The following is an 11,174-nucleotide window of genomic DNA, read 5'->3' as shown; positions in this document are numbered from 1 at the left end:
CTTGTCATTTTATTGTGACCAAAAAAAGTTGTTAATCTAACTAATGTTTGTAAATATTGGTTAGATTAATTGAACGAAATTTTGGTGTGTCAAGCCGCAAGCGAATAGATATTTGGCTCTAAATGTTAAATTACATGTGTATGGGTAGATGAGACAGCTTGTTGACAATCACTCCTTTCATGACTGGTCGTCGCATACAAAAAAAAATTATTCAAATCGGTTCAACCGTTTAAGAGGAGTTCAGTGACATACACACGTTCAGCAGAATTATAATTATATATATCTATATATTTTATACCTACATATTAGCTCATACAGTGTCTTCTGTCACTGTTATCTCAAACGCCATAAGGTTACATCAAAAAAGTTTGAATTGTATAGTGGTTGAGTATTATTTAATTTTCAAATTTTCCGCGAAATTTTCAAATTTTTTCTTTCATAAGAACCTTCTCCTGACAGTAACAATCACAACAAAAAAATAATTAGCGAAATCGGTCCAGCCGTTCACGCCTATGTTGTGACCTAGGGAAATAGGGATTCATTTTTTTTGTAATACCTAGCATTCCGGCCAAGCGTTGCTGTGGCTAAGGTTTTTGTTATACTACAAAGTAGCAAACTATTCAAGGGAATCGGTAGGAGAACACCAGTCTTGGGGACCACCATGCTTTTTTGGTGGTTTTGCCATAAAATTGTAGCTTAATATGCAAAACGTTGGTGCTTTTAACACAGCGCCATCTGTTAGAATTGTATCAAATAATAAACAAATATTTTTCAATAAAATAATATTGCGGGTATAAATTGAGATGTAAGCTATCCAATCTTTTAAATTAGATCAAACTGCACACGGTGTGCAAATTTGATTGATATCGGTTCGGTAGTTTAGGATCCCATAGCGGACAAACAACGTGACACGTAATTTATATATAAAAATGAATCCCTATTACACTAATGTTTGATGCTAATAATGCCTGCCTTTTCAATAAAATCGAATTAATTATAGTTTGTATACGTTTGTTAAAGTGTAAACTTTATTTAGACAATGTAGCTGCTGCCAACCTATCTACATTATAAAACGACACAACACAAAATATATTTTTATCTTCTTTTTACGCATTAGAATGGCGTTAAGGATCAAATACCAATATAATTCTTTAATTGTTATGTTAGTGCGGTTTCTTATTTTAAGTTTTCTAAACTTTAGTTTTCGGGTTTCAGCCTAATCTATAATCTATTTTAATTGTCAGTTTGCGCTGTCACATTACATATCGCTGTATTTTATGTCATAAATCATAATAATATAAATGTCACTCAATAAGTCAATAGTCTGTAGTCAAAGCGTTTTAAATTTGAAAAACTTGGACTTGACTTACGTTTTACCGAAAAAGCACAATAATAAACTTGAAAATACGGACATAGATGAACAAAATTTGATTAGTTTGTGGTGATAAAATGCAAAGTACAATAAAAGAGATATTAGACTCTTTAGGGTATGCATTTCAATGCATTTTGATTACAACGTACTATTGTATTTATAAATAAATTATTTCCTCCTATATTTCAGGTGTAATTTAGAAGTAGATACAGTATCAAACTATTTACTAAATGATCCAAATTACGGCATCAATGCTATTTCAAACAAACAAGCAAATGAATATGCACAAAGGCTGGCATTAAAAGCTTCCAACTCGAAAGTATTTTTAAAAAAATATGAAGAGCTTAGAAACCGCAAGTCAGTAAACTTTTATTGCTTGAGCTTTCCAGTTTATTATATAAAATATATTTTATTTCACAAAACTTGAATAAAAGCCAGATAAAAGTTTTCTAACTATATTAATATACATTTTTCAATAACTTTCAGTGTTGAAAATTTGTCAAACATAATAGTAATATGTTACAAATTACTGTGTGATGACAAAAAATTTAAAACATCTAAACCAAAAGTTGCTCCTAAACCAGCAATTGGAGACAATAAACATCAAATTACCAAAGATGATTTACCCCAGGTAATTGCACATTTTGTGATATAATAATTCATAATAATCTCACTTCAACATTGTAATATTTGTTTCTTTTATCATTTGCTGTATGTGCTAGCCTTCCATCCCTGACAACAATTGTTGAGTTTTGGGACTAACACATGCCAGTTCCCGCAAAATATTAAACTTCACTGCTTAAGCAAGTACTGTACTGTGCATTTAAAGTTGTTATTCATGTACAAATCTAACTTTCAGATAAAGGATAAACTCCTCAAAGCTGTTGATGAAAGTAAAAAGCTTGTCATGAAGTCATTTGAAGAAAAAGAGGTTAAGCTTATGCCAAATTGGTATAATAGTTTAGACTTGCCTAATTGGCAAAAAGAACATCCTTTTATGTCCTGGGACTTTCCAAAAGAGCCTTTACCTATTGTAGCCTCATTGGGTAAGAAATTAATATACATTTTAAATCTCAATCAAAAATAAATCAGTTTAATTGCATCATTTCAAAGCCCTTTTTTGTTTATTTCTATCAAATTGTGTTTACACTGTGATGATTAGACTGATGAGTACCTTTCTTTAAATTGTACTAGACTAGTTTATTCCAGGAACTCAGTCAACAAGAAAAGTAGTCTGTTCTTTAAGTTTATAAAGATACCTCAATTAAGATTATACTGGTTTTAAATTACCAAAATTGGTTAGTGAATATCACAAAATTGATCCAAAAAATTATCATAAATCTGTTATTGTATTGTCTCGGTGAGCAATGTTTTGTTTTGAGATACGAGGAATCACACACTACACTAACGGTTTCTCCCATCTCAGTCTGTATGCTTGTTTTCAAAGTATTTTAGTTGGGTTTGTGGTTTTTTGCTTTTTTGTTGTTTATATAAGTAAAACATTATGACATTAAGTTTTAATATAAATAAATATTTTTTAGTGTTAAGTATTGATTTTAATTTACAGATTTTTTCAAAATTATTTGTACATAAAGAACCACACATGACATATTTACATTTATTTTCAGCTGGTATACCAGTCCTCTCTCAAGAAAACATCATAATTGATGAACTTCTTTATGTATTTACTGGTGTTCCTGGAAATTACATAGTCCATAAACCAGTGAAAGAGATGTATGAACCAAGACAATTTATAATATCTGATGATTTGGACGATGCGTTGAAGCAAATAGTTCAGCAGATGTTACCAGTTGCATCAAATTACTCAATTGTGAGAAGATTTATTGAGAACTGTGATATGTGGTCTGGGCAGGTCCTCCATGCACTGGTTGCTGCTATAGAGATTCTATTAAAGGATTATTATGTGAGTAATTATTATCACATTTCTTGAAACGGATTGGATTAACTTGTATATGTAATAGATATTTAATTACCCATTATCGCCTAATCAGCCAATGTGCATTGGCAAGACATGTCTGAATTGAGAAGGCAACACACATATAAACTACATATTATGTGTGTTGCCTTCTCAATTCAGAAATGTCATAGTTACCTCTTACAGGTGTGACAGTAACTTGCAAATTGCATAATGGCACGATAATTTGTTGTTTTAGTCGTAAAAAAAGGCGCCACTGATTATTATTACTATTATCTTGGTGACTCAATAGTAATAAAATATAAAGGTGAACAGTTTATGTGCTAGTGTTACATGCTAATCTAATCTAATAAATGACTGCTGTGTAGTCACTTTACTGATGAAGGCTGTAACATTACACTATTACTGAATTAAAATTAGTTAAAGTATACCATATTAAAATGATTTTATAATTATTAATATAATTAACTAGCTGGCCTGTCGAACAACGTACCGCCTAACTGCTGCTATTCGGGACACCGGTCTAGCTAGTTAAAAAAAATAACGTTGATAATACAACAAATACATTATGTCAACCCGGAACCCCTCCACTAACACTTGAACTTTATGATATGGTATAAAAGTTCAAATTGCCTTTAAATATTATTACGAATATTTTGTATGGGAATATAGAAAAGTGTTGTTTTTAGACTTTTTCACTCAATTTTTTGAATTTTTCTCTCCGTAAGAACCATCCTCGTACTTCAAGGAATATTATTTAAAAAAATCAGACAAATCGGTCAAGCCGTTTTCATTTCATGTCGTGACAACGGAAAACGGGTTTCATTTTTATATATATAGATATAGATTTAATCGTTACATATTAAACTTGCTAAAATATGTTTTTCGATATTTCAGACTATGATAGCACAACTAGAAACAGAGCACATGACTGGTGGTTTGACCCTGCAAAAGTTATGGTATTTTGTGTTACCGACCATGCATACCATGCAAGTTCTAGCATCTATTGTGACCAACATTGGCAAGGTATGTTACCTAATCATTCTTTATTACTGCAACCTTTGATTGATTCACCTCACCATAATATATATATTTTTTTAATATTGTTCTGTTCACTTTTGACATATGTTTTGATTGCTTTGTTTTGTTCAAATGCGCTTGCCCTATCTAATTTTTTTTCTCACATTTGTTGCCTGGAAGAGATCGCTCGAAAGCGTTAAGGCCGCCAGTTATACTCCTTTTCATTTAATTACGTCAACTGTATTATATTTTTGTATGCAACGAAGTTTGAATGAATCAAATTAATAAATATATCAAATATAATATCTACCAATATTTGATATTATGTATACGTTTAAGAAATAGAAATACGTACACAATATGATAATCATAGTGGTCAAAATATTTGTTTTAGTTAATTTTATCAACTATCGATGCTTCGGTTTTTTTTAATGAGGCAAACGGGCAAGAAGCTCATCTTATGTTAAGTGATATCTCCGCCCATGGGCACTCACACTGCCACAAGGTCTTATGAAAATAGGTCTGTAGGTTAACTGAGAAATATTAGTCATTTACAGATTTTAAGCTGTATTGTTATTGTTTGGCTTAAAAACAATTGTTTTAGAGCGAACTCCGCGGTGGTGCAGTATTGACAGTACTTCATGAGAAGACGAGTACATTAATGGGTGATGCGCGTGCGCAAGAAATAGCTCTTTTCCTTACAGAACGCGCTTGCCGCCCTTACCTCGACATATTGGATAGATGGATACATAAGGGCAGTGTTAACGACCCCTTCCATGTAAGTATTTTTAGAATCATTCAGCAGCTTATAATAGATACTAAAATGTATATCTAATATATAAAATTCTCGTGTCACGAACATGTTCCCATACTCCTCCGAAACGGCTCGGCTGATTCTTATGAAATTTTTGAAGTGAAACTTCTTTATCGGGGTTGGAAAAAAATTTAGTGTAACATTTTTCGGTTACGCGTCACATGTTTCGGTTACGCGTCACATTTGACCGTTACGCGCGTCTTTTTCTCGTCCCTACCACGGTTGATTCGAAGAGATTCTAAACCATTAATAACAAAAATTTATAATAACTATAACAATGATACTAAAAATTATATTACAATTTATGAAATTTTGTAATAATCTTAGTGGTAATAAGGTAAAATGAAATAATTGTATTATTTGTATTCAAGTCTGTGATATTAAAAGCCTTTTGGGAAACATTATCTAATTTAACTTTATTTAACCAATTTCTGTAAAGTTAGTTGCATATAGATAATTTTTCGAAAAATAAGGTCATAAAGAAGTTTCACTTCTAACGTGTGTACACTAGTACACGCACATTTTTTTATGCATATTTAGTAAGTCTGAGAATCAGCTACTATCTATTTTTCAAACCCCTAAGTGATAAGGGGTATCCACCCCAAACATTTTTTTTAAATTTTTAGATAAAATGTTTTGTTTTTATATTTTTATGATACAGCATACAAAAATACATACAACAACATACAGGTCAGCTAGTATATTTATATATATATTTCCACTGACTAAAGGGCTGGACCGATTTAAATGAAATTGTTAAAGTTACAATTAAAATTTAGAATCATCACGTGGAGGTAATTGTATAATAATTATTTTTAATAGTATTATATTTACTATTAATAAATTTTTTCAGGAATTCATGATTGAAGACAACGAATTGATAAATAAAGAAGAGTTACCTTTGGACTACTCGGCTGACTATTGGGAGAAGAGATATAGCAGTCAGAGAGACAGAGTTCCAAAGTTTCTTGACAAGTTTACTGATATTATTCTACGGACTGGAAAATACCTGAATGTTATCAGCCAATGCGGTAAGATCAGGTGTTTCCATACTGAAAAATTCAAATTCAAAAATCATTTATATAGGTAACACAATGTACACTTATGATCGTCAAAAAAAATGTATATGAAATGCTTCTAACTTTACATTAGTGCCCGTTCTCAAATCAAAGGCGTAGAACGGAAGAGAAGAACTGGCAATGAACTCTCCGCCACTCTTTTTAATCGCTGTTTATTTTACACAACGTTTGTAAGGAGCTGCAACCATTATTGTTCCACATGACATTTTAAGTAATTAATAATAATAAAATTAAAAACAAAGACTTGTCCTCTATCAGCAGGAGGCATGGTGAAATAGGAGCACGCACTTACATTCTCGTGGGAACAACTCGCAAATACATAGTCGAAATTGGCTTTATTTATTCTGATAAAGTAAACACAATTCAGATGATATAAAAGATAGGATAGCTTACATCTCAATTTATACCCGCAATATTATTTTATTGCAAAATATTTGTTTATTATTTGATAGTCACAATTCTAACAGATGACGCTGTGTTGAAAGTTCCAACGTTTCACATAAGCTACAATTTAATGGCATTACCACCAAAAAAGCATGGTCCCCATGACTGGTATTCTCCTACCGTTTCCCTTGAATAGTTTACTACTATGTAATATAACAAAAACCTTAGCCACAGCAACGCTTGGCCGGTCTGCTAGTATATATATATATATATATATATATATATATATTATTCAAAGTCAAAGTCAAATCGTTTATTTCAATTAGACCATCTAAAATGGCACTTTTGAACGTCAAAAAAAATATATAAAGATGATTCTAGTTGCCCCTTCCAAAAGGTAGTTTCGTGTGGAGAAGAATGGGCAAGAAACTCCACACTTACTCTTTTAAAATAGGTTTACAATATTTTGTTACATTTGTTAAATAATTATATGTGAAGACAATGTACTCTTAGAATAAACTACTATACTAAAAAAGTTAGTATACATGTTCCTCACATATTTACAAATATCGAAACCGTAGAATATTAACATTAAAGTGTTATTAAAAAAACACAACAAAACAGTGTGTGAGATACAAAAAAAAAAAAAGACATATGTAGCATTATATAAATTAGCATTATTCAAACAGGAAAGTCAATAACAAAAACGAATACAGAAGAGATAAAATACTCTCTGCGTGAACAAAACTACGGGGCGATCATACAACGGGCGTATTCGTACGCGAGCAAATCCTTATTGGAACTACTTCTAAAGGAATACGACCTCATGGGGAGATTGAAATCTGTGAAAAATTACTTTTTGATGAGCCAAGGAGACTTTATTGTCCAGTTCATGGATGCAACAGAGCAAGAGTTGTCGAAGAAGATAGACGATATTATACCTTCGAAGCTGGAGTCGTTGCTTGGACTCTGTTTGCGGTATGTATTAAATCTATAATGTGGGTAGGCACAAAAGTTCTTGCATTCGAAATTGAGTTTCAGTGTAAACTCTTTATAACGCCGTTCGTTATAACGAAAAACGCTCTATAACGTAAAAATGATGAATTTGTTTGAATTTACACAAAACCCATATATTAATTCATCATCTACTTATCATCATCATATACTTTATAACATTCTCTATTACGAAGAAATATTTTCATATTTAGACATCAACAACATACTTAAGCGTAATTGTTTTTATAATCAGCTTACAAAACTAAACTTTTGAGGTGCCGAAATTTCTAAAAAAGACACGTGAGGTCATAAATAGCCGTATTTTTGCTATTGTTAATTGTATTAACACATGTACCATTATTCTTAGATTACAGTGCCTGAAGGTCTCAGTTACTAAACGCACCATCGTCACCTATCTATTATATATATATTATAACTAGCTGACCTTTTTTTTTTTTTTTTTTTTTTTTTACGAGGTGAAAATGCGCTTACGCAGACCCGCATCAAGGATGTCGAGCTTGACGCGGGGACTGTGGGGCTGGGTCTACACTCAAAACCCTCTGCTATTCAGAGGGGTAGCGAGACCCCACCCACTAAAAACACCTCAGCCCTTCACATGCCCTTAATATGGGCCCTCGGGGTTCGCTAGGCATTCTACCCAAGGGACCCGGGCTTATATCCGACATAGAGAGCTCATTCAAGACCTGCGGTTCCGGGCCACTCGAGGTCGAGCCCCCAGCCTTGAACTACCGGTCAGTCTACGGTCATCCCCAGACCTCTCCCTCAATCGCTCAGCTGCCTCCTTCTGCAGCATTACATGCTCACAGAAGGTGACTATTGCACTCCAGGCCTCCTCACTTCCTAGCATAGCTAAAATAATACCCGGTAAAGAGAGGTCCGACCCTATGACCGATACCAGGTCATGACGCTCCCTTGTCCAGGTGACACACTCAGCCACAGTATGCTCCGCCGTGTCGTTTGGAGCGCCGCAATGGTGGCACAACGGATGCATCTCCCTTCTAGGCACCTTATGAAGATACCGCCCAAAGCATCCATGGCCAGACAGTACCTGCGAAAGCCGAAACGTCACAGCACCCCAACGATAACTAGCTGACCTGGCTAACTTCGTTCCGCCCTACAACCTTATAATATCGTTGTTACTTTAATTTAACTTATTTTAGGATTTCATTAATGTTAAGTATTACATTAATACAACTTTTTTGCAAATACAGAAATGTTTTATTGCTTGCCATTGCGAAAGAAGAATGACAGTTTTACACATTAGACATCTTCTCTCTAGCGTCAATATGGCGATACTGCATGTTAAGCACTTTCTGATATCCAACATCTTTTGATCAGGATCAAAGCATGGTTATGCATCTCCTCATTCACCTCAAGATCGGAATTTCTTGAACTGACACGAATTCGACGTAAAATGATGCGTAGTTTTGTCAACAGATGGCACCATATGGTTTTTGCATTCGTAAAATTAATTAATTAATTAATTGTTATTCGATAACTTATCCGATATTTTATTGCTTATTCTGCTATTCGGGACGGAAACAAATCCAACAAATCAAAAACCATGGCAATCGGTCCAGCCGTTCTCGAGTTATAAGTGTTGTAACAAACACGACTTTCTTTTATATATATAGATTACTGTAATTGGTTAAGTATATATTTTTTCTCTTTCGTCCCTATAACGAACCTTCTCTATAACGAATAAAAAGCTCGAAATTCGTTATAAAGAGTTGAGTAATTAGATAACTAAAAATTGCAGGTTATCATCAGCCCGTCATGACCCATACAATGAGGATATGCGAGTTGAATTATCGCCGTATGATCTCCAGTTCCAGATGTTTAAAATATTGTCCATTGAAACTGAAGAAGAAAATGGTATGTATATAAAAAACTTCAGAGAAAATATTCCAAAATCAGGTCAGGTCTGAGACTAAAATAAAGGGTGGTGGAGTCACAGTATTATAAAAACATAAATTTAACAGCTGCCTTGCGATTCTGTAACTCACTTCGAACTCTCACACGCGCTCTAATCAGTCGTGAAGCAGTCATTTTACGATTTGGCATTCTGATAAACAATAAACTATAAGCTCCCTCCTTATCTGAATGCCAAATCCTAAAATGACTGCTTCACGACCGCTGTGAGAGTTCGAAAAGTGAGTTACAGAATCGCAAGGTTGAAGTTTAGTATTAAATTTTTAAGTATGAAATTTGACAAGATTTAAAAAACCATTGCAGATTTATTAGTGACTAGAATATATACGTACGTTATTTTAAATTTTTAAGGCTTTATAAACATAAATTTAAATTTAATTTACATAATTTTAAGAACCAAAATGATTCTCGAGGCAAAGTCTCGCACCAGTGCCTACGAAGTATGGTTGTAAACATATAAACTAGGTTAATTACGGGTAAATTATTTATCATTCTTAAATTGCACAAATAAACATATATGACGTCACTCACTCAATTTTAGTTTACTTTTAATTTGGAGAGTTCATCGGAAATAACCAATAAACTATGCGACAGTATGAAGTATTTTAGGTGTAATTTCAAAAATCCATGGTAAAATATTGTTTTTATACGTCTCAGTCACGTGACAGATGATGACGTGGTATGCTTCTAATTTATATCTATCTATCTAATTCTTATACCTACTGTCTTGTGTTAATTTTTCTGGGAGACTGATTTTGATAGAAATCTAGTATATGTGTAATTAAGGAATGATAATTAACCCGTAAATAGCTTCTTTTTACATGTTTACAGGCACTTTACAGAATGGGTTCTGGTACGTCGCCATCTTACCTAGAGAAGGGTTTTGGCGGGTTTCTAAAGTCATGAGTCTTTAATTTGTAAACAATACACATAATAAAAAAAAGGGTGCGTGTAATTATGTACGCGCGTAAGAAGTTATACTTCTTTGGCATTATTAAAAATAGTTTTTGATTGCATGCAAATAATTAATTACAATTAAATAATCAAAGACTGGGAAAGGAGTCATTATAGTCAAGTTCAGTTAACATTTGAAAAATTAAATAAATAAATATTTATTATTATTCTCTTACATTAAGTGTAACATAAATTCTAGTATTATTCGAATGTTGTTTTTAAATTATGTCCAATGCCGTAGCATCTTCCGTGCGCAACTTCATACTGATAATTTTGTGTCACGGGGCGCAAAATTTTACTCTCATCAATTTTTCATAACGCCGCTAAAGAAGTTTTCACTTCAAAAATGACAATCTGAAATGATTATTAAAATCTTGTTAAATATTTGGAAACACATTTCATAGACAAGGTATATAAAACCTTACTTGAATATTTGTTTTTATTCCAGAGTACAAGCAGAACAAGGACTGTCCTCCACTCACGGGTATAGAAACATTCTCGTTCGGTATGGAAGTGAAATGGCCGGTTTCACTCATAATTAACCACAAAGCCATCGCCTGCTATCAGATGATATTCAGACATCTCTTCTTCTGTAAACATGTGGAAAGGCTGCTTTGTCGGTAAGTTTACCTATAATCGAATAGCCTGTTTCTTAAGTTTAGAACA

At 33.0% G+C, this 11,174-nt stretch overlaps 1 protein-coding gene across 3 annotated transcripts in view; it reads left to right on the top strand.

The window, feature by feature from the left end:
• Positions 1 to 1,306: 1,306 nt before the first annotated feature.
• LOC125061232 (gamma-tubulin complex component 2-like) overlaps positions 1,307 to 11,174 on the top strand; it is a 38,771-nt gene continuing 28,903 nt past the window's right edge. For 2 of the 3 annotated variants that reach the window (XM_047666552.1, XM_047666551.1), the window contains exons 1-11: positions 1,307 to 1,487; positions 1,562 to 1,729; positions 1,859 to 2,003; positions 2,232 to 2,418; positions 3,001 to 3,296; positions 4,206 to 4,334; positions 4,933 to 5,106; positions 5,996 to 6,173; positions 7,295 to 7,583; positions 9,382 to 9,497; positions 10,957 to 11,128. In XM_047666552.1, the coding sequence (XP_047522508.1) occupies positions 1,450 to 1,487; positions 1,562 to 1,729; positions 1,859 to 2,003; positions 2,232 to 2,418; positions 3,001 to 3,296; positions 4,206 to 4,334; positions 4,933 to 5,106; positions 5,996 to 6,173; positions 7,295 to 7,583; positions 9,382 to 9,497; positions 10,957 to 11,128 (1,892 nt within the window). In that variant the 5' untranslated portion in view covers positions 1,307 to 1,449. The remainder of the gene's footprint in view (positions 1,488 to 1,561; positions 1,730 to 1,858; positions 2,004 to 2,231; positions 2,419 to 3,000; positions 3,297 to 4,205; positions 4,335 to 4,932; positions 5,107 to 5,995; positions 6,174 to 7,294; positions 7,584 to 9,381; positions 9,498 to 10,956; positions 11,129 to 11,174) is intronic. The other variant, XM_047666553.1, reaches the window with a different exon arrangement.

This window comes from Pieris napi, chromosome 23, assembly GCF_905475465.1.
Source record: "Pieris napi chromosome 23, ilPieNapi1.2, whole genome shotgun sequence".
In the NCBI taxonomy this organism is placed as follows: Eukaryota; Metazoa; Arthropoda; class Insecta; order Lepidoptera; family Pieridae; genus Pieris; species Pieris napi.
The sequence above is the reverse complement of the archived record's forward strand: the minus strand, read 5'-3'. Positions and strand labels throughout refer to the sequence as shown.